This window comes from Musca domestica, unplaced genomic scaffold, assembly GCF_030504385.1.
Source record: "Musca domestica strain aabys unplaced genomic scaffold, Musca_domestica.polishedcontigs.V.1.1 9, whole genome shotgun sequence".
NCBI classification, from domain to species: Eukaryota; Metazoa; Arthropoda; class Insecta; order Diptera; family Muscidae; genus Musca; species Musca domestica.
The window spans coordinates 17,817,239-17,842,719 of record NW_026712435.1 but is presented as its reverse complement, the minus strand read 5'-3'; the positions used below and the strand labels follow the sequence as shown (position 1 = coordinate 17,842,719).

The 25,481-nt window shown below is 35.1% G+C and overlaps 2 protein-coding genes across 10 annotated transcripts in view; both read left to right on the top strand.

Annotated features, from left to right (window-relative positions):
- Positions 1 to 25,481, top strand: part of LOC101894333 (alpha-tubulin N-acetyltransferase 1) — a 151,309-nt gene that overhangs the window by 113,878 nt on the left and 11,950 nt on the right. For 4 of the 7 annotated variants that reach the window (XM_059131750.1, XM_059131753.1, XM_059131752.1 and 1 more), the window contains 2 exons: positions 15,025 to 15,071; positions 23,878 to 25,382. In XM_059131750.1, coding sequence (XP_058987733.1) covers positions 15,025 to 15,071; positions 23,878 to 24,466 — 636 coding nt within the window. In that variant the 3' untranslated portion in view covers positions 24,467 to 25,382. Of the gene's footprint in view, positions 1 to 15,024; positions 15,072 to 19,996; positions 20,224 to 23,877; positions 25,383 to 25,481 lie in introns of those variants that run through there. The other 3 variants (XM_059131754.1, XM_059131755.1, XM_059131757.1) reach the window with 2 other exon arrangements.
- LOC101897000 (putative uncharacterized protein DDB_G0279653) lies at positions 728 to 5,174 on the top strand. 3 transcript variants are annotated; one of them, XM_011295130.3, is made up of 7 exons: positions 728 to 990; positions 1,071 to 1,130; positions 1,272 to 1,310; positions 1,410 to 1,481; positions 3,981 to 4,052; positions 4,498 to 4,629; positions 4,718 to 5,174. In XM_011295130.3, exons 1-7 carry the CDS (start codon positions 886 to 888, stop codon positions 5,048 to 5,050), a joined length of 813 nt encoding a protein of 270 aa, XP_011293432.2. In that variant the 5' UTR covers positions 728 to 885; the 3' UTR covers positions 5,051 to 5,174. The 3 variants fall into 3 exon arrangements, with proteins under 3 accessions (XP_011293432.2, XP_019893108.2, XP_005185763.2); XM_005185706.4 differs by having other exon boundaries at positions 729 to 990; positions 1,272 to 1,340; XM_020037549.2 differs by lacking the exon at positions 3,981 to 4,052 and having other exon boundaries at positions 1,272 to 1,340.

Below are 25,481 nucleotides of genomic sequence, written 5' to 3'. Positions count from 1 at the left end.
TCTTTCTGGTAAATTTCCAAAAAAGTTGAGCAATTTCAAAAAGTATATATACATTATCCAAACATGTCACCTCCAAGCGAAATGGACAATATTGTTCCTCTCCATCGGTAGCTCTCCTATAGAGGGACAACATTTTGAGTAATAATAAAACATGTCAAAATATATTTTAATAAACGGATAAAGGCTGAGGGTATCAATCTGTCGGGAAAACCGACAGATACTTGTTAACTTGTTTCCAGTAATATTACCGAAGACACTATATACCTAAAATGTAAGGATTCCAACTCAAATATTTTCAAAAATAAAAAATGGGCGGAACTCCACCTCCCTTTAAAATTTCAATACACCGACATATATGTATTATATTTCACAATCTTTTCGATTTTTTTTACTGTAGTTATTAGGAAAATGTATCTTTGTTGCACAGTGAAGGAATGTCATGATCTGCCTCAGAATGCTCTGCTTTCTATAAAAGACTTACAGTCATATAATCCGTCCATACCCATGGACGCTGTATTTACTTAAATCACAGTCTGTTTTGACTGTTGCACACCTGATCCACATAATCTATCTGTACACATTTTCCTCCGTCTACGCTCAATTCTAAGGTGCGACTTATAACTTGAAGTCTAGCGCACTGTACTTGGAAAACTGGAATTACGTCACTTGAAAATTTTTCAAAAAAAATATGCAATCGAATTGTTTTGAATTTTCATTCAACAAAAATATTTGAAAAAATTCGTACCCAAGTTTTGATTTTTTCATTGCCAAGTGAATTGGGAAAATTTATTAAGAAAACAATATTTTCTATAATTTTACCGAACGCGAGTGATAAAGAGATTCGAAATTGTACGCTTGTTTGCAGTGAATCAATAAACCAAAAATATGGATGCAAAACGTCGTAACCCAAGCACTTCCAGCATAACGCATCATCCAAAAAGTGCCGAACATCAAGCTGTGCATGTCAAAAGAAGTAAAGCAAAAGTTGTGGTAATTTTTTATTAAGAACTAGCACTAAAGGCAAGTAAATTTAAAAAAAAAAAATATACATTTTTTATTTCCGTGAATAGAAAAATCCCAGCGAAGTAAGTCTGACGCCCAGTCAAATAGCCGAACAAGATAAACTGGTGGTAAGTACAAATGTAAACGATAATGGTTTTCAAAGTCTGTAAAACAATTTCACATTTTTTTTTGTTCAAAAGATTTTACAAATTTTTGAAAGACCATTTCGATTTAATGTATATCATAATTGAGCTCTTTTATTTTTGCAGGGTCGCAAGAATCCTTTGGATGCCTTGAGTAAAGTAAATGTACGCCAGCAAATGACAGAACGTCGTTCGGTAAAAAAAAAAAACGGATGAAGAACGTGTTTTTTTTTTTGTTCCTTATTAACTAGACTTGATTTCCAGGGTCTACAAGAGGTGGATGAGGAATATCTGAAGCAGAACGTTTTTCAAAAGACACAATTTCAACGAAATGCGGTATATATAAAAAATATCAATGACAGCTTGACCAAAATTTTGATAAATCCCATCTTAAGGAGACAATACATAAGCAACTTAGCAATGGTAGAATGGCATATTATTGACATATTATATGGGAAACAGGATTCGTGTCAGACATGCCTATATAATATGTTACAAAATACGTTGTGTCATGATGACAAGCTGCCAATGAATAGTCGCCTTGAAGGTGGGACTAAATCATTCGCAAAAGAACAAAGTAGTTTTAGGTTAACTTAGTACAATTTCGGCCCATAACTAATACTCGTTCAGCCCACGCGGCTTTGTAAAAAGATGGGACATAACGGAGTCTAAATATTGTCACCAGATGAATATATATCTCTTTTGTTATGACACCATAACAACATTGGTTACTTACCAATGTTAAGTGTTTTTAATCGCTAAGGCAGTAAGCAATTATTAGAGAAGGCCAGTGGAATGAAATTTTGAAATCTGAGGCTTGTTGATATAAGCCCGCGACTTTAAAAAACCCCACAAAAAAGGCTGGAGCGGTCAAATCGGGCGGTTTTGCTGGGAGATTACATCCTTCAGCATATCGATTGGGGCACGTGCCGTCTGTGCCCTTGCACCGACCTGTTGGAATCACATGTTTTCCAATCCCAACTCATCAAATTGGGGCAAAAAGAACTCGTTGATCATTGCTTTGTAGCGTCCGCCATTCACAGTAACCGCTTGACCCGCGACATCTTTGAAGAAAGAAGGTCCGATGACTCCTCCGGCAAAAACAGCACTCCTATAGTGACTTTGAGAGGGTGTAGTGGTTTTTCGTGAGTCACACGCGGATATTCAGTGCCCCAAAAGCGTACATTTGTCTTATTTACGTACCCGCTAAGATGAAAATCGAAATTGACGTTGTTCCAAAGTCACCGACCGATTGCTGGTCCAATAAATAGTTACCAATGTCACGAGTTTTGGAGCAGTGGAGCGAAACATTGTTTATTAACGTATATTAATGTCAAAACAGAACTGGGCCAATCGTAACATTTATAGCATTTTCTGATAGGAGGATTACTTTTGCGCCACCTTGTATTATGTCAAGTCTTCTACATCATTTTACGCCTTTCTTTGTTAAGGCTGTAAAAATATTCTTCTATGTAACTGCACCTTAAATGTGAGTATTCACAGAAGAATTTTTCTCTAGCTGAAGTCATTGACTGGTTTTTCGTAAATACTTTTATGGTCCGAAATGTGCCGAACTTCTTTGTTCTTTTAAGACAAACCAGCCAATGAATGAGGCTAGAAAGGAAATTATTCTATGTATTCTCATCTTTAGGCTCATAGCAGCTACAAAAAAAAAAACAAAAACAATGCTCAAGTTTATAGGCCCCGATAGTCGTCCTTTTTGTTCTCAAAAACGGGATAACATATGACAATTTCCATTCAAGAGCAACTCCTTGTTCCTTATGTTTAATAAGCATTCTTAACACCACAAATGTTCATGTCATACTCCAGGAAATATATAATACACTATAGTGAAGTTTTCATACCCTCCACCATAGTATGGAGGGTATATTGAGTTTGTCATTCCGTTTGTAACACCTCGAAATATACATTTTAAACCCAACAAGGTCTAAAATGATCAGCATGAAATTCTATGTCGATTTGTCTGTGGAAATCACTCTAGCTTCCGAAAAAAATAATTCCGTACAAATATATATTATGTCTGCAGGACTTTTGGTATTGAAAATGGGCCATGTAGTTCCACATTTTGGTATAGCCCCCATATAATGATTTAAGCGACATTATTCACGGGAAATGTTTCAAATTTTGTATTTGAAGTTTGTAATGGACACTACAGTCTATGACAGAAAGTTGTCCGTGCAGGTACACGCCTTCGTATTGCCCCCATATAACGGTACCTCCCTATATTTGCCATTTTGATGATTTTAGAGACATTATTCACCGGAATCGTTTCAAAATTCGTTTTTGAAGTTCTCTATGGGTACTACAGCCTATGACAAAAAATCCAAATGCAGGTCCACGTCTTCGTATAGCCCCTTATATCGGTACCTCCCGATATTCGGTATTTTAAACAATTTTAGGAATTGTTTCAAATTGTACTGGGCTATACCAAAAGATGCTCCAATGCGACAGCGACTTCCTATATTTGGTATTTCTAAGCTTTTTAACATGATTTTTAATCAATTCTGTTAAAAACCGATTTTGTAAACTTTCCAAATTCGTTTCAAATGGTGAAGGGTATTCAAAGATCGGCCCGGCCGAATGTTCATGGTTAATTTCGGATCACTATCGGATCTTATGTTATGAGGTTTATATCCTAGACATTATTTTAATACTTTTAGTGAATATTAGGTAATTACAATACCCGCAATTGATAGTTTGTTGGTGAGGGATAAAAATTAGTCTCTCACGACAAAAACTGAAAAAGCACGAGTCAAAATTTTGGTCAACACGAATTGTAATAGTTCACATAATATTTCATTTTCGAATTACTAGGGTTTAAATGAAGCAAATGACTCCCATCAACATTTTGTAACGTCAGTCCATGCAGCCGGGCAACCTTCAATTGTGAGTATTAAAGCAATTAAAGAAGATTAGGTCAAAAAGAAAAAAAACTAAACGTAATAGAATCTTGTGATTATAGAAAATGTGTAGCCCTTGTTCGTGTTTCTTCTTTTTGTAAAAGTTTCGCAAACGAATATTTTCTCAATTATATTTTGAAATTGAATATGATATGTATGTAGTTGCTTCAAATAACAAAAGTTCGCTGCAGGATTAATGATATTAGTTTCTCCTCATATATATATTGTTATCTATTAACTATTCTCTTCCTTTGTTCATATTGTTGTTTTAAATTGGAAGTTTCTCGTTAAAACTATTGTCCATTAATCCATTAAAAATTGGAATATAAGGAAGAAGTAGTAAATTTCAATTAGTGATGTCAACTCTATATGTTTGAGCCTTTCCATTGTTAGAATTCCAAACAATTTATTTGTTTTTTTTTTTAACCTAGACCCACAACGAAACTTATTCTCCAAACGTAAATTCAAATCAATCTCAAGCGCAACAGCAGCACCAACAGATGAATCAACAACGCGACAATACTGTATCAATTTCAGGAGACAATCAAGGCAATCTGAATAAGGTAAATTATGACAAATAATTCTATTTTGGTACGAAAATTGGTTTTATCTACTTCATCTTTCATTTTCCCTTAAAACAAAAAAAAATAGACATCCGTACCGGCAAGTCACCAACATCAGCAACAAATGTCATCAAAACCGTGTACAGTGCCAACTCAACAGATACTCGCAAACACTCATCATCAACAACACTCAACATACCATCAGCAAACACCTTCGGCCATGTCGCCATCACCTTTTAATGCCTCATCTATGCCTGAACCTGAGATGTGCACCACTTGTCCCAATTGCCAGACAACAATATATCTGGTGCCAGCACAGACGACGAACCCAACTCAACAGACAAGTTATGAAGCACAATCGTCTGCAGCGGCTGCCACAAATGCACAGTCTGAGGCTCAAGCAGCAAGGGGACCAAACTGAAATTGTCAGCAAATGATTCTTGTAACTCAAAATTATTATTGTCGATATTTTTTTAATTATTATTTGTCCTTGTATAAATAAATTGATTAAAATTATTGTTATGAAGGAGGCTAACATCGCAAAATTACAAATGTTTTTGTATCCGGTTAAAACATTATTGTTCAGATTCATGTTCATATTCAATGGGAAATTAAAACAACTATCAAATTGAAATCAATACAATATTTATCGTTTTACTGTGTTCTCCCATAAACAATAGTAAAAGAACTATGAATTTTCTTTCAGACAATTTCGATTTCTCAATTTTGCCTATCAACCTCAATTGCATTTCGTACCTTTTTTGAAAACAAGGTATACATTTTTTACACGAATCAATTTAATATTGATATTTGGCCCATAAAATAGTCAACCGTAACTATTAGTATGTCAGCTAAGTAATTCCACATTGCTGGGCTATAGTAAAATTGTTTTATGCGTAATCATTCCAATACTTTTTAAGGGGCACAATATTTGTAATAAAGATATGAATACAATTTACCAAAGACACCTGCAAATGTAAGATATTTTGGATTTTTCAGATAAATTCTCGTGAACATTTGACAGCAGTTTGACAATAAACTTAGTAAAGATGTAAAGAATTGCTGACTTGTTTCGCAAGTTATGACAGATAAAAGAATTTAAAATTGTAACCCTTTGAGGTTGAGGTACCATAAAGTGAGATTAGAAAACTGCAACCAACTTCAGTCCAGTGACAGCTCATTATATTGTTTACAAGCGTACAAAAGCATTTTGGTGAGAATTCTCCAGAAAAAAAAATTATTCGTGATATATATTTGGCTGAAAAACCACAAGTGGCTATCGTCCAGCGTTTAAATGTGATTAAATCTTTTGTGTCTCTTAGCGTAGCCATCGCTCGTTAGCGTAGCCCGACGTCAAGGAAGTGGACGGAAGAAAACAGCAACATCAGCAGAAATGGTTCAAAAAGTAAAGAAGCGACTTTATCGTAACCCGCGTTGCAGTAGCCGAAAAATGGCTCGTGAACTGAACATATCGCAATATTACATTCAGCAAATATTACAAATAAGCTGGGCAGAGCCATTGAAGAGCCATTAGAATTCCAAAAAGGCCAAGAACTTACACCGCAGCAGAAACACTCAAATAAGCTAACGAGTTGCTTCGCTTGGCCGAAAGTGGTGAACTGCCGAATTTGATTTTCTCCGATGAGAAAACATTCGTTGTCCAGCAGTTTTTAAACAAACAAAATGATCGTGTTTACCTGCCAAAGAGGTCAGCTGAAATGGGCACCTTCGGTTGACCATCAGAACTCAAACGCCGGCAATAGTGATGGTGTGGGCCGCCATAACAAGCGATGATAGCTCTCCGCTTGTATAAATTGACCGTGACATCAGAATAAATGCCGAATATTATTCTGGTGGACAATCCAATAGGACTCAGCACCATCTCATCACACTCGGCACGTGCCACCCAAGAATGGTTACAAAATGAGGATCCACGCTTCATTTCCAGCGCACAATGGACTATTTTGGAAAGCAAGGTTAGCACTAAAAAAATACCAAAGTGTCGATCACCTCAAGCAAGCGCTTCTTGGGAATGGGCTCAAATACTGCAGAGCAACGTTCGGGCAGCGTGTGACGGTTTCATTGGCAGTTTGAAGGCCATAATTCGTGCCAAAGGTGATCAATTCGAACAAATCTAAACTTATTCGGAAATTTGATGCTCTTCCCGACACTTTTTGATTTCATTCAATAAAATTAAAAAAAAATGGTATAGCCACCATATAACAGTTCCTTCCGATATTCGGTATTTTGATGATTTTCCCCACATTTTTTCACGGATTTGTCTAAAAATTGGTATTTGCAGACTATAATGGGTTCTAGCTCTGGTGGCGAAACATTGTATGCATAGGCCCACGTTTTGGTATAGACCTTATATAATGGTACCTACAGATATTCGGTATTTTGATGATTTCTGCCACATTTTTCAACGCATTTGTCTAAACATTGGTATTTGCAGTTCGTAATAGATTCTAGCTCCGGTGGCGGAACATAGTATACATAGGTCTACGTTTTGGTATAGCCGGTTTTTTTATGTTTTCTCCAACCTTTTTCCACGGATTTGTCCAAACATTGTGTTTGTAGTTCGTAATGGGTTCTAGCTGCTGTTGTCGAACATAGTAGGTCCACGTTTTCGTATAACCCCCACACGCAGTAGTTCCTCCGCATATTCCGTATTTTGATAATTTTTCTACAGATTTGTCAGAAAATTGGTATTTGTAGTTTATAATGCTGCGATGGCAGAACATTCAATAGTTAGGCCTAAATTTTTCTTTAGCGCACATATAACGATACCCACCGATATTCGGCATTTTAATAATCCCACGAAATAGTTTCAAATTTATTATTTATTGAGATTTGATAGATGTCAATCCTTGAAATATAAAATTGTATATGGAGGTTCCCGTTTTGGTATGGCCCACATACCGGTCTCGCCCACCTTATTGGTTTTTTGAAAAGTTGAACAGCATTATCCAAACGGTCTTACTGGTATTTGAAGTTTAAAGTAGAACAAGTTCCAATTCAGATTCTTTTATATAAAAATGTTTTCGATACTCAAGGGTGGAGGGTATTAAAAGTTCGGGCGGCCGAACTAGATGTTTTTTTTTACATTTTTCGATAAAGCAGAAATAAATCACTCTTCGCAAAAGGGATTTTGATTTCTAAGTAAACTTTCGTTTTTTGCGTTATTTTGAAAAAAAAAAACTTTAGAAGAGTTTCCTAAAATCATACTACCCCAGACTTTTACAAATATTTGCCAAAATAAATGTTGTATCAAAACATAAAAACATTTTCATCAAATGCAAATATATATATTTTTTTTTTTAATATAACGTTATTTAAATATTGGTAACCCTTGTCAACAATTTGTCAACATAACCATGTTCTTAAATTTTTGCGTTGAATAGATAAACACTTAATAACTAAAAAAGGGGTTACTTTACGTTGGCTCACGGCCAATTGGCATACTCCTCAATCAAAGTAGTTCAAACAGCTTTCAGTTTTCAACACATACATGTATGAAGAAACAGGCATGTGTGAAGAAAAGTGACCTGAATATAGTTATGTTCTTGAGAATATAAGTTTCACTTTCAATACAATCGACAAAGCGTGTCATATAACGATTTGTATTGTAAGCCACATTCATAGCTTCTCTTTTTTTTAACAAAAACCTATAAAAAGGGCGTTAGAAATTAAGAGGATTGTTCGAACTTTTTGGGAAATCCTCAACTTTAGAATAAGACCGATATTAAGGCTCTATTATGGCTCAATCTAGTTTATGACCCATACCACAAACCATGTTTAATTCAAATGTTGTAGCACGACTTCTCGGAAGACCGAATTTTCCAAATAATAATAATAATATACCTATTGTGTTCTTCATTCAATGCTTTGTCGGTCATACCTACATAAATAATTAAGTAAGCAAAAGCTATAGTCGAACGGGGCCAACCATGTGATACCCTACAAGACTTCAATATGTTGGAAGCCGCCTTATGCCCAAATCTATTTTGGATGATTTCGTTTTTGAAATAATATCAAAAATAATGCTCCTGTCCCAAACTTTCTTCTGATGCGAAATTCCGTGTCGATTGGTTTCCAATTGTTGTCTATAGAGGGACTACAAAATTAGAAAAATTTATTTTTTTTAGTCCATTTAAAGCCCTAAATGTAAATCTTACGAACAATAGGCTTTAGTTCTGAACCTAACCCTACCCCCATGCAAAATTTCGTGAGGATCGGTGTAAAAATTTAAAAAAAAAATAGAATTCTAAATTGTAAGTCAAATTGAAAAAATTGCATGCGATAAAAAATATGACAAAAATTGAAAAAAGATATTCACTTTTTATTGCTATATTTTTCTGCGATTTTCTTAGATTTTATTTGGCAAAAGACTTTTCCGAATTGATGGGAATTGTGAAGATCGGCCCAGCGGTTCATGTCTTATAAGAAGAATAAATAATAGAATAAATAATAGATTATAAGAAGAATAAATAAAGATAAGATAAATAAGATCTATTTCTTTTACATATATTGTTCCTATTTTGCTTTATATCCGATTTTTTGGCTATCAGCATCACTTTAATAGTCAGAAGTGACCTTTTAATGCGATTTGGCTGGAATAAAAATTATTCGCGGTTTAGTGGAAATTTTCTCATTTCCTTACATAACAGTTAGGGTCTCTTTTACCCGCTAAATATTGTCCGATGGCCGCCCAAATTGGTAGGCTTCTGCCCAGTTCTTAACTCTAACTCCATGTAAATTTCCTCGTCGATTGATTCATAATTGGGGCTTATAGAGCAACTGCAATATCAAGAAATTTTTCTGTTTTTAGTCCATTTCAACCCCTAAATATTGGGTAATCATCTTCAAAAACAATTGGGTTCTATTCTGACCCTAACCCCACCTCCGTTTTCAATTTCGTGAGGATCGGGCCATAATTGCGACCACTAGCTTGATTACAAATTAACATGGACAGACGAACATACATAGCTATGTGGGAAACCAATATTTCGAGGTGTTACATAATTTTCAGCTCAATTAAACTTATAATACCCCCAAATTGATGTTATTTATTATGCTTATAACTCGACAGCGTCTGGACTTATTTTTACAATTCGCATCAATTTAGAATGGTCTCTTGGTAGGAAGGTGTAAAACCAGAAAAATCGTATAAAAATATGCCAACAAAAATAATGTTAAGATTGAAATATTTCTCACCCTCAACCTTTGTCATTCCGTTTTTAACACCTCCAAAAATTCATCGCTGGCGGAACATTGTCTATATAGATCCACGTTTTCCTATAACCCATTCTTACTTATGATACTATGCGATTTCTAAGGCCAAAATGTGCCTCATCAAAATAACAGCTTTAGACTCTAGGTCTCCTTGGACCAAATCCGTTTCAGGACATTTGGCTTCGTTCTAGCGATGTCCGTCTGGCTGGCTATTCGATTTGGTCCCAACTTAGAACATCGTAATATTGTTATCAAACTTAGATCGAGTTCGGAGATGGGTCATATTGGTCCGCTTCTTCTGGTACCTCCCCCACAAAAGATAGACATGTTCAAAACAATATTTTACAGCACAGAAAGAGAAAATTTAATTCAATTTTGCTCCTACTTTGCATCAGTTCTAGGCCAAGTGCGAAAATTTACAATACCGGTCCAAACCTTCCCCACAAAGGGTTTTTAATAAATCTACCTCTGATAAAATGCGAAGTAAGATTCCGATTGTCTTTAAATTACAAACTTCACAATATTTTTATTAGCCCAAGGTCTCATGTGAAGATAGAATATATCGGTCCACTCCTTCTGGTATTTCTCCCACAACGGGTTAACATTTTGAATATCCATGAAGCTCAAAAAAAAAAAGCGCGGAATTAACATTCAATTCAAAAAAATGAACAAAAAAATGTTAATTCAAAATTCCAAAAAAACTGTAAAAGCCGAACTTTGAATACCCTCCACCATTTGGAACGAATTTGGCAATTCTCAAATATAATAAAATCCGTTAAAATTTCTGTTAAAATCTTAAAAATACCGAATGTGCTGTTATATAAGGATCTGTGAGACGACATGGACCTGCATAGGTAACTTTTGTCAAAAGCCATTACAATATTCAAATACGAAATTTGAGAGAATTTCAGGTGAATAATGTCGCTAAAATCATCAAAATACCGATTATCGGGAGGTACCGTTATATGGGGGCTATATTAAGACGTGTACCTGCATAGACAATTTTCTGTCTTAGGCCGTAGTATCCATTACGAACATCAAATACCGGTGAATAATGTCGCTAAAATCGTCAAAATACCGATTATCGGTAGGTACCGTTATATGGGGGCTATACGAAGACGTGAACCTGCACAGACAATTTTCTGTCTTTGGCTGTAGTATCCATTACGAACTTCAAATGCCAAATTTGAAACAATTCCAGTGAATAATGTCGCTAAAATCATCAAAATATCGAATATCGGAAGGTACCTCTATATGGGGGCTATACCAAAACGTAGACATGCATGGCCTATTTTCAATATCAAAAGTCCTGCAGACATAATATACATTTGTGTAAAATTTTATCAATCTACTTCAATTAGTTCGGAAGCTAGAGTGATTTCCACAGACGGACGGACATCCAGCTAAATCGACATAGAATTTCATGCTGATCAAGAATATATATACTTTGTGGGGTCTAAAATGTATATTTCGAGGAGTTACAAACGGAATGACAAACATAATATACCCTTCATACTATGGTGGAGGGTATAAAAACTGTGAAAATGTGAAATCCCTATAAAAACGCCATGTCTTTTGTATTATAACCCAATGCAATGTCATGATAGGGTGATATAACATATTTTTACACTACCAGCGCCATCTATTGAATCAAAGAATCAATGCAATGTCCCATCATCTTAGGTTTTATAAACATAAACAGACTGCGATCGAATGCACGTGGCGGCGAATAGCTGAGCTAAAACACTTCGACAATAGAAAACTGGCAGCTTCGGCATGCACTTCACAGTATAAAAGGAGGTGTCGTAGAGTTGTTCGAGGTCAGTCGTTTGTGGAAAGCTAGTGAGCAAAGTGGTGTTTATAACGTTCCCTAGGTAATAATATAGTGCTTAGTTGAAGTTGAGTAGTGTTTACATTGATCCCTTAAATGCAACGACTGTGGTGTTTGACTCTAACATTCCTGGAGTTACAGTTGAGAGGGGTTTCCAATGTTCCCTCAGCTCTAAAGTTTTACGTAAAGTTGCGTTTATAATATTCCAGTTACTTCTTAGAGTGTTGTATTACGTTATTAGAGTTGAGAGGGGTTTGGAAAGTTCTCTCAGCTTTTAAAATTTTTGAGTTTGTTCTCTTGTAATTAAAGAAGGGTTTTTAACGTTCTCATTACCATAGAGAGCATTGTGTGTGAGAGTGTTGAAGTGTTGTTGTGTTGTTCTTAACGTTATATGCACTGCAACGTGTTCACGTGTATTTTGGAACATTGTATAATCGATCTGTCGTCGTCTAAACCCAGTTATTGTGTCAAACTGCCGTCGCCCGCCATATAGTTCCAATTTTCCGTTGTTTCGAATCCCGTCGCCGTATAGTATGTTGTGTTTCTTACATTTGGTCAAGTGATGGACATAGAATAATGTGAACTGTATAAATGAGCAATTGTAATATATAGTGTGAACTGTAATTTCATAATAAAAACAAATAAAAAACATTAAGTTTGGCCGCGTCGAACTTTTAATACCCTCCATCAGTGGGTAAAGAAAACATTTTTATATAAGAGTATCTGAATTCAAATGTGTTCCACTTTAAACGACAAATACCAGTAAGACAGTTATATATTGCTGTTAAACTATTCAAAAAAAAAAAAAAAAAAAACGAAAGGAACTTTACAAATTTCAAAAAATTATGTTTAGGGTTTCCATGCTAAGTGTAAAATAGTCAAATATAGTCAAAATTGTCATAGGCTGTAGTACCCATTACGAATTTCAAATACGACATTCGAAATAATTCCGGTAAATAATTTGGCTAAAAACATGAAAATACCGAATAAAAAAAAGGGAGGTACCGTTATATGGGGGCTATACGAAGACGTTGACCTGCCTACGAAACTTTTTGCCATAGGTTGTAGTACCCATTAGGAATTTCCAGTACGAAATTTGAAACGATTCCGGAAAATAAAGTTGTTGAAATCGTCAAAATACCGAATATCGCGTGGTACCGTTATATGTCCCTAGTCAAAATCCTAAAAAAACAAAAGCGAAATCTTGCAAAATGGATTTGGACATAAGGGGGCTTCTAACATATTGTAGTGTTGTAGGGTATAACATAGTCGGCCCCGCACGACTATAGCCTTTGCTTACTTGTTTTTTTATTTTCTTGGCTTAATATGTCAACTTTTTTGTTTGTGTGTGTTTATTCTTTTCAATAACAAAAAAATGCCCAGAAAATATTCAAATTCGGATGTTTTCAAAATGCTTATTGCAACGTATGAATCTACAGAATCTACAGTTTTTTAAGCGAAATAAACCTTCAGAGATATATAGAACAGAGGGCTGCAACGAGTATGCAAAAATTCAAGCATACTCGGTTTCTTACATGATTTTTGTTGATGCAGTCGTTCAGTTTGATCTGAATGAAATGACCGTTTTCGCTTCTGATCGAATCGAACGCTCAGTTTGAATCACTTCACTCACAATCAAACATGAGCGTTCGAGACGGTTTGATCTGTTCAGCAACATGAGTTGATCGAACACATGAATGTAAATGAGCAATCACAACCGTGATTGTCTTCTTTGAATCGAGTTCGCTCAGCGTCATTGTTTATTCAACCATTTAATCAAGTTGGAACAGTTTATTTTGACTTTTTTAGAAGAATATTGTGATAGTGCGACCGAAACTGTTGCAAGTAGAAACTACACAGGTGTAGGTAAACGAAAAGGTCGAAGTTTGTGAAAAATCTTGACCAATATTGTAAAATAAAAAAAATATTTAAACATTTTTAGTTTTCTAAATACCAATGATGTGTTTCTTTATTAAAAAAAATTAATTTTGTTTTTTTTTCCAATAAGTTACTGAAGTCTAGCATACCCAAAAACCCAAATAAAATGAAAAATTGTATGCTTATTAAATATAATTTGTACCAATTTCTTTAATGGGGACATCTTTTAGTTATGAAATCCTTAGTAAAATTACAATCATGATTTCGCTCAAATTCGAACATTTGTGTTTTAATCAAATCAAATCACTCACTTAACTAGGATAAATAAAACCGATCAGACTCATCATAGATGATCGGCCCGTTATGAACAATTCAACATAAGTTCGTAAACAAATAACTCATGTGAACTGTTTGATTGCGATCACAAAACTTCGATCAATACATGTTTGATCACAACTTTTTCGTTTGGCTTGAGTAACTCGAATGAACATGTTGCATCTGACCGACTGATTGAGTTTGATTGTATTTCTACTGTGTGTGATCAAGCCTACTCAATCATACTCATTGCAGCCGTCTGATATAGAACATTATTTAGTTTTCGCGGTTTTCAATTATTTATTCAAAATCAATGGGATTTTAACTGTTTTGATAGTAATTCCGACATTACAAGCCAAACAGGTAGACCACTATGCATACAATTTTTTCAAGGTGAGCCTACCTTGTCCTCATTGTACCATGACGAAACCGTTCATACCAACCTCGTATAGATTTTGTGTCTATGTTTTAAAAGAAAAAAGAATTTCTGCTGCAAAAAAGTGGTCAATTTTTTCTTGGCTCTATTGTTCTTTTTTGATGTCAGTCTAGTCAATGGGGGGTTCAGTGGAACAAACAAAAGACAAAAATAACAGCAACAATAACTTGGCATATTGTTACAAATATTAAAAGGATAAACGTAGCAGGAAACCCATTGTGATGTCCGCTCCGTGCTTTTGTTTTTCACAAACCTCCTCCTTTCTTGGTTGGGTGGCACGGCGCATGAGAAACAAATCTGAGGTCAAATATTTATTGTAAGACACTGACGTATAAGAAAGAAATAATAAAAAACACAGCACAGAGCAACAAATAAACGTTCAGACCACATGTCTGGTTGAAAAGAACTGAATTTCTCGTAAGGAGGACATGCAAGGAGTTGAAATTTTTGAATGCATATCGTTGTTGTCATTCACATAACATTGTTTATGTTTTGCGTCAGTGGTCGTAGGGTAATGAGGTTTCTTTGTTGCTGCAGCTGTCGCTATTTAACATGAAAGCGAAATTTGCTTTCAAAATTTGCTCAGCTAATATCACAATCTCGTTTTTTAGTCAAACAGAATATTCTATTCGAGATAGTCGCTTTTCAAAAAAAAAAAAAACACGCTTCTTAATTTTCTCCACTTTGTTTATTCTTGCAGATAATTCACAGTGGTACGACTCCAACTAAAGGCGCTGAATCGGGAAGGTAAGTTTCAAATTTTGTACCAAACAATGTTCTTGCTTTAATCATTCCATTGCATTGCATTTGACATAAGAATACTCGTCATAAATAAATAATAAATCTATTGCTCCACTGTATAAATCTTTGCTGCCTTTGATTATGGTTTTGCTATTTGTTTTAATTTTTTTTTTTTTTTTTTCATTATATTTTCCTAATTTTCGGAACTGTTTAGGATACGAAAGTGAATGGAAAAGGCGACAACAAGCATTTTAATTCGAGTTTTTATTTTATTTATTTATTTTTTTTTTTTGTTTAAATCAAATTTTTTGATGACTATGTGTGGAATGGCGACATACCAAAGTAGTACCTTAATTTAATCAAAAATTAAATATTTCTAAAAAGTTTTCATCAGAATTAGTGCCCAGTCATGTTACATGCAATCGAGCAAAATATTTTCAAGGAAATGGGTAAAAATATTGTGTCTAAGATGAAAGAGAAATAATGGGGAGCACACAGAAATGGATTGACTCCCAAGTGTACTGTTTACAAGAATAAATACCGCATTTCATTTGTTGGATATATGACGCGATAGTCAGCCACATTGTAACTTTTGGTGTCAGTTTATGTTGACGTGACGTGTCTGTTCAGCTAATCCGGTTCTGATTCTAACTATATGTCTCAAAATTCACTTTCTTCGATATCGGGAAGGTGTAGCTCTGTTTCTTCAGAAGTGAGATGTCAGATTGAAAAAGAGTAGAAGTTTTTGGCGAATTGTACTCTTCACGCTTGTTTTACATGTAAGCACTAACTCGAGTTACTTCCGTTCGAAAAATAAGAGTGAGACTCAAAATACAGCAAGAGTGGAAAGGCAAATCGAGTAGAAAACAAGTGAAAGAGTATCAGTCGGTTTTGCCGACAGATCGATACCCTCAGCCTTTACTCGTTTATTAAAATATATTTTGACATATTTTATTATAATTCAAAATTTTGATCCTCTATGGAGAGCTACCGATGGAGCAGAAAAATATTGTCCATTTCGCTCATGAACTCAGTCTGATATAATGTGTTTTGAAAATGCTCAACTCTTTTGGGAAGTCACCAGAAAGAGTTGGCCAACATATCCCATATATATGATTTTTGAAGAAACTCACTGATTTATTTCGCATGTATAGGGGTTATAATAGTTTCATAATGTTAAAAAGTGAAGAAGGTACCAGCGGGAGTGGACCCATAAATGTCATATTCAGATCAGATCTCTTGTTGGTAGAAATATTGTGGTATACAAGATTTAAAGGAAATTCGTTGACACAATTCGCATGTTATGGGAGTTATAATTATTCAAATATTGGACCCTTTCTATATCTCCATAGTAGACCTTGTGTTTATTATTATGTTGTTATGCCCTACACCACAAGGTGGTCGGGGTATTATGTCTTTGTGCATTTGTTTGTAACAGGCAAAAAAAAACCAGATAAACCCATAGTTCCTTTTGATGATCTGCATAGAATCACATTCTGAGCCGATTTATGCATATCCGTCCATCCGTCTGTCCATGTATTTTTGTAAACAAAGTACAGTTCGCATTTATTTCCCTATCCAGATGAAATTTTGCACAAATCATTTGTTTGGCCCAAGGACGAACCCCATTGAAATTGGAGATAATCGGTCAAAATTTAGATATAGCTCCCATATATATCTTCGTCCGATTTGCCTTTTATTGTGCACCAAACGTGTAATATCAGTCCGAATAGTATGGAATTTTGCACGTACGATCAGATTGGACCTGAAAATAAGTATGCCAAATTTGATTGAAATCGGTTCAGATATAACTATAGCTCCCATATATATTGTTCATCCGATTTGTTATTTTTGTCCTCCGCAGCCGTAATATGCACTCTGTAACAACAATATTTGGGGAAATATATCAAATACAGCTCAGAAATACATTTGCTAAATTTTATCGAGATCGGTTCATATTTGGATATAGCTCTCATATATTACTTCGTCCGATTTACCTTTGATTGTGCACCAAACGTCTAATATTTGCCCAAATTGGTTGAAATTTGGCACTTACGACAGAATTGAGTCTAGAAGCTAATATGTCAAATTTAATGAAGATCGGTTCAGATATAACTATAGCTCCCATATATACTGTTCATCCGATTTTTCATATTTGTTACCCACAGCCGTAATATGCACTCCATAACAACGATATTCAGGGAAATATATCAAATACAGGTCAGAAATATCTTTGGCAAATTTTATCGAGATCGATAATAGATAATTGTTATGCTCTACTAAATTACCAAAGTGGTGTAGGGTATCATAAAGTCGGCACCGCCCGACTTTAAGACTTTCTTTACTGGTTACAAGTTGTCTAATGTTTGTTTATTCAAAATATTGATCTGTTGTGGGGGAGGTAGCAGAAGGAAAAGTTCGTTCCATCCGTTCCTCATGCTTGATATTGTGTTGATAGAAATATTGGGATGTGCGAAATTTGAAAACAATAGGTCTCTTATCTCACATTTTGTAATAATTATTTGTATGCAAAGTGTCGACCGGTTGGGCGGAGGTATAATTCAAAATTTTGACGTTTGTGGGGGATTTTGACGTTTGTGGAGATGTTATCCTGTCTTGTAACGGTTAAAATATTTGGATGTGCGAAATTTAAAGGAAATCTAATGCATATTTCGCATTTCATGAGCGTTTTAGATATTCCAAATTTTGACCCTTTGTGGGGAAGGTATTCAAAGGAGTGAACCAATATATCCCATCTTCACATCAGATCTTGTTTTGGTACAAATATTGGGATGTTCAAAGTTTAAAAATAATCGGACGCTTATTTCGCATTTTATGAGCGTTTTGGTTCTTCAAAATTTCGAACCCTTGTGGGGGAGGCACCGGAAAGAGTGGCCCCCTATACTACATCTTTTGTAATGGTAAAAATATTGGTATGTGTGAAATTATATTTCGCATTTTATGAGCGTTTTAGATATGCCAAATTTGGACCCTTTGTGGGGGAGATACTAGAAGGAGTAGTCCGATCTTGTCCATTCTCGCACCCGATCTTACGTTAATGCAAATATCACGATTTGCAAAGTTTGAACAAAATTAGATATTCCGTTCTCTTCTCTTCCAAAACTGTCACACACACACAAGTTTTATAGCCTCAGCCATAAGGCTGAAGAGGGTATATATAACTTTGCAAATCCTAATATTTGCATCAGTGCTAGGTCAGGTGTGAAAATGGACAATATCGGTCCACTCCATCAAGTAACTCCCCCACAAATGGTCAAAGTTTCGAATAACCACAACGATTATGATATCCCAAATAAGCATCCGGTTCACTTCATATTTCATATATCCCATTATTTCTACTAACACAAGATCTGCTGTTAAGATGGGATGTATCGGTCCATTCCTCCTGGTAACTCCCCCACAAAAGGTTAACATTTTGAGTATGCATGAAACTCATAAAACACGAAATAACATACGATTTCATTCAGGCTTGATTCATCTCAATATTTCCCTCCACACAAGATCCGCTATAAAGATGGTAAAGATCGGACTATTTCTTCTGATACCTCCCCCACATAGGGTTCAAGATTTTGGAAAACAAAACGTTCAAAGAAAGCGAAATCAACATTCAACTCTCTTCAAATTTCACGCCTCCAAATATTTTTCCTAACACAAGATCTGTTATGAAGATGATATATATAAGCCAACCCCTTCTGGTATCTCATCCACAAAGGGTAACAAATTTCAATTCTTTTGAAACAAGTCAACGATTCTTGCGGCCAGAACACCTTGTATCCCCTTCTTGTTTTAACGCAGATAGTTGGGGCTTGTGCGGACTGCTAAGATCTTCTTTCGAGTGTAACTCCTAGGATTTTGGGAATAATGGTAAACAGTTGGTCTGTTCCAGAACCGCAAGAATGTGAAAGTTTTCCCTTTATGATTCAAAAATAGTAGAATCGTGCAGGTACTGGAACAGGGCAAGTGTGGTCGATAATCGGATTTCAACGTAAAACATATCTCGTAACCAAGGACGTTCATATGGTAATTGCTCTAGGGTGCCAAGCTCCTTCCCCCTCTGAAATGCCTGTATCTAGCCATTCTTTGTATATTTTACATGGAAAAGTTAATTTTTTGCTGCTTGGGCAACAGCCTCCCCCGAAGTAGATTTCTACATTGTCTGGAGTTCGCGGAGTTAAAAAAAATAATTAAGAAGTTAAACAATTCCGGCGATATTACTCCCACCTTGAAGAACTCCCTATTTCACACTACGGGGTATGAACTTTTTATTTCGGAATTCCAAATGCAACAGGCATTCTCCTCGGCGGCGGGTAGAGATTTAACATGACATAGAACTTTCCGTCTGTCGACCTGTCCAAATGTGTGACAAGATGCTCGAAAACAATAAATCCACCTATCATCCTTTTTTGAACTCAAGGCCGATCGTTGCCCGCAATTTGGTCATATCAGTAAAAAAAATTTGGTTTTCTTACTTTTCTCCATAGTCTCTTGCAACAGTTCACTGGCTCTGAGATTAGTTCGGTTCGATTCTTCCACACGTGACAACAACTCCCAAACGTTTCTTGATTTATCTAAGCTGAACAAAATGGAGTAATAGGAGCGATAAAACCTCATATCCTCTATCTCAGTTCCTAACACGAAAAAAGTATTCCTGCGTGTCATAAAAGCCACCATCTCATTTATCTTACCTGAGAGTTCCAGGCACAAATCAGGAGTTTCAAAAGAAAAAGTTGCAAACTCCGACAACTATTGAGTATTTGAACTGTTTTCTCTCTTTTGCTAGAAAAATGTGAGGTGTGGTTAAGCTAGAATATTCCAACAGTCTTTCTATTTAGTTTGATCATATATTTTTTATTTATTTTTTTTTTTTTGTGATTCTTTTTTATTTTATTTGTTTTTTTTTTTCATTTCAGAATATCATAACTATGAACTGGATTTCATTGTACAAACTCTTTTGGTAGCTGTTTTCTTTTGTTGTTCTCTCTCTCTCTCTCTTACCACCACTCAGAATTACTCTTAAATTTTAATTTGATTTAAAAACTTTTTTCATACAAAATATTTAATAGTTAGCAATATACTAAAATTTAATGTAACAAATCTATTTTAACATAAAATAGACATTTTCAGATAAACACTGAAATTTAAATTTCTTGTTTAAATTTAATAATACATATTTTTGGATTGTTTTATAAATGCATTTAAACAAAAAACGGCAGCACATTTTATATTTGTTTATTCTTTTTTTTTATAAGTCAAATTTGTATGTGATTTTATGTTTTCTCTTCGTTAGTTTTTAATTTAAGTTTTTTTTATAATTTTAATTAATAACCTATTTTTAATAAATTTTATTTTTGCCAGCGCCTGTTTTATTAAAAAAAATAAACTCTTTCTAAAAAAAAATAAATAAAATAAAACTAAACTAAACATATAAATACAGATTCATCATCAACTACAAGAAATAATTGATAATAATAATGAGTAAAACAATGGAACATTTTTATACCCTACAACACTATGTGTTGGTCGTATTATAAGTTTGATTGGGCCAAAAATTATGTAACACCTCGAAATATTGGTGTTCCACATAGGAAAGTATATATGGATCTTCCTATATCGCCGAGCTGAGTGGATCTAGCTATGCATGTCCGTTCCTCCGTCTGTCCATGTTAATTTGTAATCACTCTACAGGTCGCAATTCTGACCCGATCTTCAAGAAATTTAGAATGGAGGTGGGACTTGGACCAGAATAGAACCCTATTGCTTTTGGAGATTATCGCACAATATTTAGTGGTTAAAATGAACCAAAAACTGAAAATTTTTCTGATTTTGCAGATGCTCAACAAGTCGCAATTATAGACCAATCGACGCGGAAGTTAGCATGGGGCTAGAGCTAGAGGGCTAGACAGAAGCCTTCCAATTTGGATGGTCATCGTGTAATATTTAGTGGGTAAAATATACCATATCATTTGTGAAATAGACCATATCATTTAAATAAAAGTCAAATTTTCCATTAAACCGCGAATATTTTTAATCTTGGCGAAATCACAAGTAGACGAACAGGTAAATTCTGACCGTTGCGTAGATGTCGATAGTAAATATATCGGATATATATAGCGAAATATGTGCAATGTACATATGCAAAGGAAGGGAAGGGAATGTTGTTAGTTAGGATGCTTATATTTCAAGAATGGCTGGACCGATTTTGATCAATTTGGTTAATTCAGAATGCCCTCTTGGCATTAAAGTATAAAATCTGAAAGAATCGCATAAAAAGATGCAAATAACGATGTTTATATAGATTTTGCAGTATTTTGTGGCATTTTTTGTATTTTTTCATATTTTTTATCGCATGCGATTTTTTCCAATTTGACTTATAATATTGATTTTTCACCTAACAACACAGGTTGGGGTTATTATATACAGATTGCTACGACAGAAAATTGTGTGTGCAGGCCCATGGCTTCCGTATAGCCCCCATATAACGGTACTACCCGATCTTCGGTATTTTGATGATTTTGGCGACATTATTCACCGGATTTATTTCAAATTTGGTGTTTGAAGTTCGTAATGAATTCTACAGCCTAAGGCAGAAAATTGTCTATGCAGGTCCACGTCTTTGTATAGCCCCCATATAACGGTACCTCCTAATATTCGGTATTTTGATGATTTTACCGTCATTATTCACCGTAGTAGTTTCAAATTACCCATTTAGAGTTCGTAATGGGAACTACAGTCTGTGACAGAAAATTGTCTATGCAGGCCAGGTCTTCGTATAGGTCCATATATCAATACCTCCCTATATTAGGTATTTTGACGGTTTTATGTACATGTTTGAGATGTCGTATATGAAGTTAGTAATGGAAGCTACAGCCTGTGACTGAAAATTGTCTATACAGGTCTAGGTGTTCATATAACCGTACCTCCTTACATACGGAATTTGATGATTTTAGCTACATTATTCACCGTTTATTTCAAGTTTCCAATTTGAATATGATAATGGCTAATGACAAACAATGCCTATGTAGGTCCACGTCGTACAGGGCCTAATATAACGGCTGTATTCGGTATTTTTTTAGATGTAAACAGAATTTTTGGCAAATGTTATCTTTTTTGAAAATTTCCAAATTCGCTCTCCAAATGGTGGAGGGTATTCAAAGTTCGGCCCTTTGCTTTTTTACTTGTTTATGCTGATTTCGTTGACGAATATAGCCAGATATCGTAGACAAGCAAATCATATAGATGAGTCTAAATTTGGAGATACAGAGGGCCCTTCTGCTTTTGGAGATGATCGCAAAATATTTAGAGGTTCAATGAACCAAAAACAGAAAAAATACCCAGATCACACAATCGAAGCCAATCAACACGCCTGAGAAGAGAGTTAAGAACAGGGAAGAATTCTAGCATTTTGGATGATCACTGGATTATTTTTAGCTTTAAAATGGACCACGGCGGAGTGCGTAAATATTGGTATCATATGGTCGGCCCCGCACGTCTATAGCCTTTGCTTACTTGTTTTTTAATAAATCCTTGTTTCGTGGAAACATGGAACGTGTGGAAGTAAAAATGTTCTTCTTTTCTCTATGTACAACCAACCGCGTATTGACAAATTTTCCAAGGATTGTCATTTCCAATTGTTTTTTTTTCCAAGGAAGTCAAAGCTGGTGTTAGTATCATATGTAAAGGTACTTTTTTATACCCTATATCACATAGTGGTAAGGGTATTATGGGTATTATCGGGGAGAAGAAAGCGAGATAGACCCATAGTTAATTTTGAGGATCTTCATAGAATCACTTTCTGAGTCGATTTATGCATGTCAGTCCGTCTGACTTCATCCGATTCAGATGAAATTTTCCAAACAATATTTGATTGTCCCAGGGACGAATCCTATTGAAATTGGTGAAAATCGGATCAGATTTAATTGTGAACCAAATGGCCAATATCAGTCCAAATGACCTGAATTCTGGGCACATCCAACCGAATTATATATCTTATACAGGGTTAATTGTGTAGAATAATGTCTAATATCAGCCCAAATGGAGTGAGTTTCCTTCTCGAAGAGATATAGCAGTGTTATTTGGTATAAAATATTAAAATGTCTACGTCAAATTTTAAAATCGATTCAGAATTGGAAATGCCTCCCATATATTAGTTCCCTCTGAAATCAAACTGTAACAGCTATAAAGCCAAATGTTGATGGGTAATACGATATAATTCAAATAAATTCTTTTGTTTGCATAGGGTTGTAGGGTATCATATAGTCGGCCCCTCTCAATTTTTGATTTTTCCTTACTGGTCTACTTTATAATTTGTTTTTTTTTTTCGCTTTTTTAAGCGCTTTTATTGTTAAAATCAAAGAAATCTCAAATATTGTGTAAAAACGTTAAATATGTGAGCATACTTTTAGGCGGACAAAAATTTTATAGAATTGAAGGAAATTATTTCCACTGGAATATATTCCACACTATCCAATACTGGATACTGGATAGTGGTCTCAAGACCACTGTCACCTTAGGCTACATTAATACACCCTTTATCATCGACTTAGTCAATCACGGACCTGTCCTTCATATAAGCGCTTTGTAAGGAGCTATAGTTACGGATTTCTTATTCTCAGATCTAGCCACCTTTCCTCTGTCTCTTCATCTCCCCATATAGCTAAAAAAAAAAAATAAATTTAGTATGAAAATGTTCCATTGTTTGTTCATTACTTCTTTCCATTTTTTTTCATAATTTCAATGAGTTCTATTGTTTTTAATAAAAATTATTTTGCAAATCTTTTACGAAAATAATTAGCGTTGGACAGCAAAAAGTCGACTTTGTTATTGAAAATCTACAAAATTTGCAAATCGAAGAAAATAATGAATTCGAATTGCTACAACAACAACAGCAGGACCGATCAAACGCTATAGAAGACGATTTACAAACACAACCAGATATTGAAGAACCCGAACTATCAAACGAAATCGAAAGCAATATGGAACATGCCACCAACACCACCGGCGCCGAAAATGAAACGTCCAATAGCCAACAAAATTCATCATTTGCCCACTCCCCATCGCAGGCTTCCAAATCGGCATCAATTATCGGCTCCGATAGCCACAAATCACCACCAACATTTCAGTTGAGCAAACAGCATACCGGCATGAAGAATCGTTCGTATGGTGTCGGAATGGCGGTTACACCCACCACCAAAATGGAGTTCGATCAAGAGTCACGCGAAGATTTTGGTGTGGTCAAAATCAATCGTCCCCTTGGCAAATGTGCCCTTTCGCCAAGTACCAGTCATCCGGCTGATGATGTTATATCCACCGTATCGAGTGGAGAGGGCCTAACAGAACAGGGTTATAATGATTTGAAATTTTACCACAACAAATTGTGGTAATTGTCCAAAGTGGGGGAAGATTTGTCGCAATCAAAAGCACGACATAGATATGTTTCACATCCAAAGGCACAACATAAAAATGTTTAGAGGCATACATACATACATATTTACATAAAATAAAATAAAACAAAACAATATAATTTAGTATAGGATCTAAGAAAGTCCACGTTAAGAGTATCGCAAGTTACATACATATAAGTCTTTCAGTTTTGAATTTGATATATTGTTTATCCGATTTTTGGGGATTCAAAACAAACAAATAAACATGTATTGGCAAATCGGATATTATTTTATAGACAATACATTTGTTGTGTACGCAAAAAAACTCACTATACTGTTCACGTAATTTACCCCTGCCCTTCCCGCAATCACAAGCAATTTACTTAGTCTTACCTAATTTTAAAACTACACTTAAACATTTCACTCTCTGCAAACTGTTATACCCAAGCACTGCTTGTCAAACTGTTATTACTTTGCATGACATGGTTCATGTCTCACCAGAGGAGGTTCTTGAATAGACTAAAATAATATACAGGCGGCATGTCACAGAATCTAAGCGGATTTTTTTTTTTTTTTTGTTTTTTATACCCTCCACCATACTATGGAGATACCCTATATTCTTGATCAGCGTAAAATTCTAAGTCGATTTAGCAATGTCCGTCTGTCTGTTGTAATCACGCAATCTTTCGAACGAATTGAGATAGAAGGCTAAAATGTTGCACACATGTTTATTTTTCCAGTAAGCAGGTTAAGTTCGCAAATGGGGTCCATATAGGTCCACGTATAGCCCCCATATAACGGTACCTCCCGATATTTGGTATTTTGATGTTTTTAGCGACATTATTCACCGGAATTCTTTCAAATTTGGTATTTGAAGTTCGAAATGAATACTACAGCCTAAGACAGAAAATTGTCTGTGCAGGGGCTGGATTCTTGTTCTATGAAAATATGAAATGAAAAATATTTCCTTCATAAAATTTTTCATTTGACATTTCTTTCCTTTATAAATGTTTTC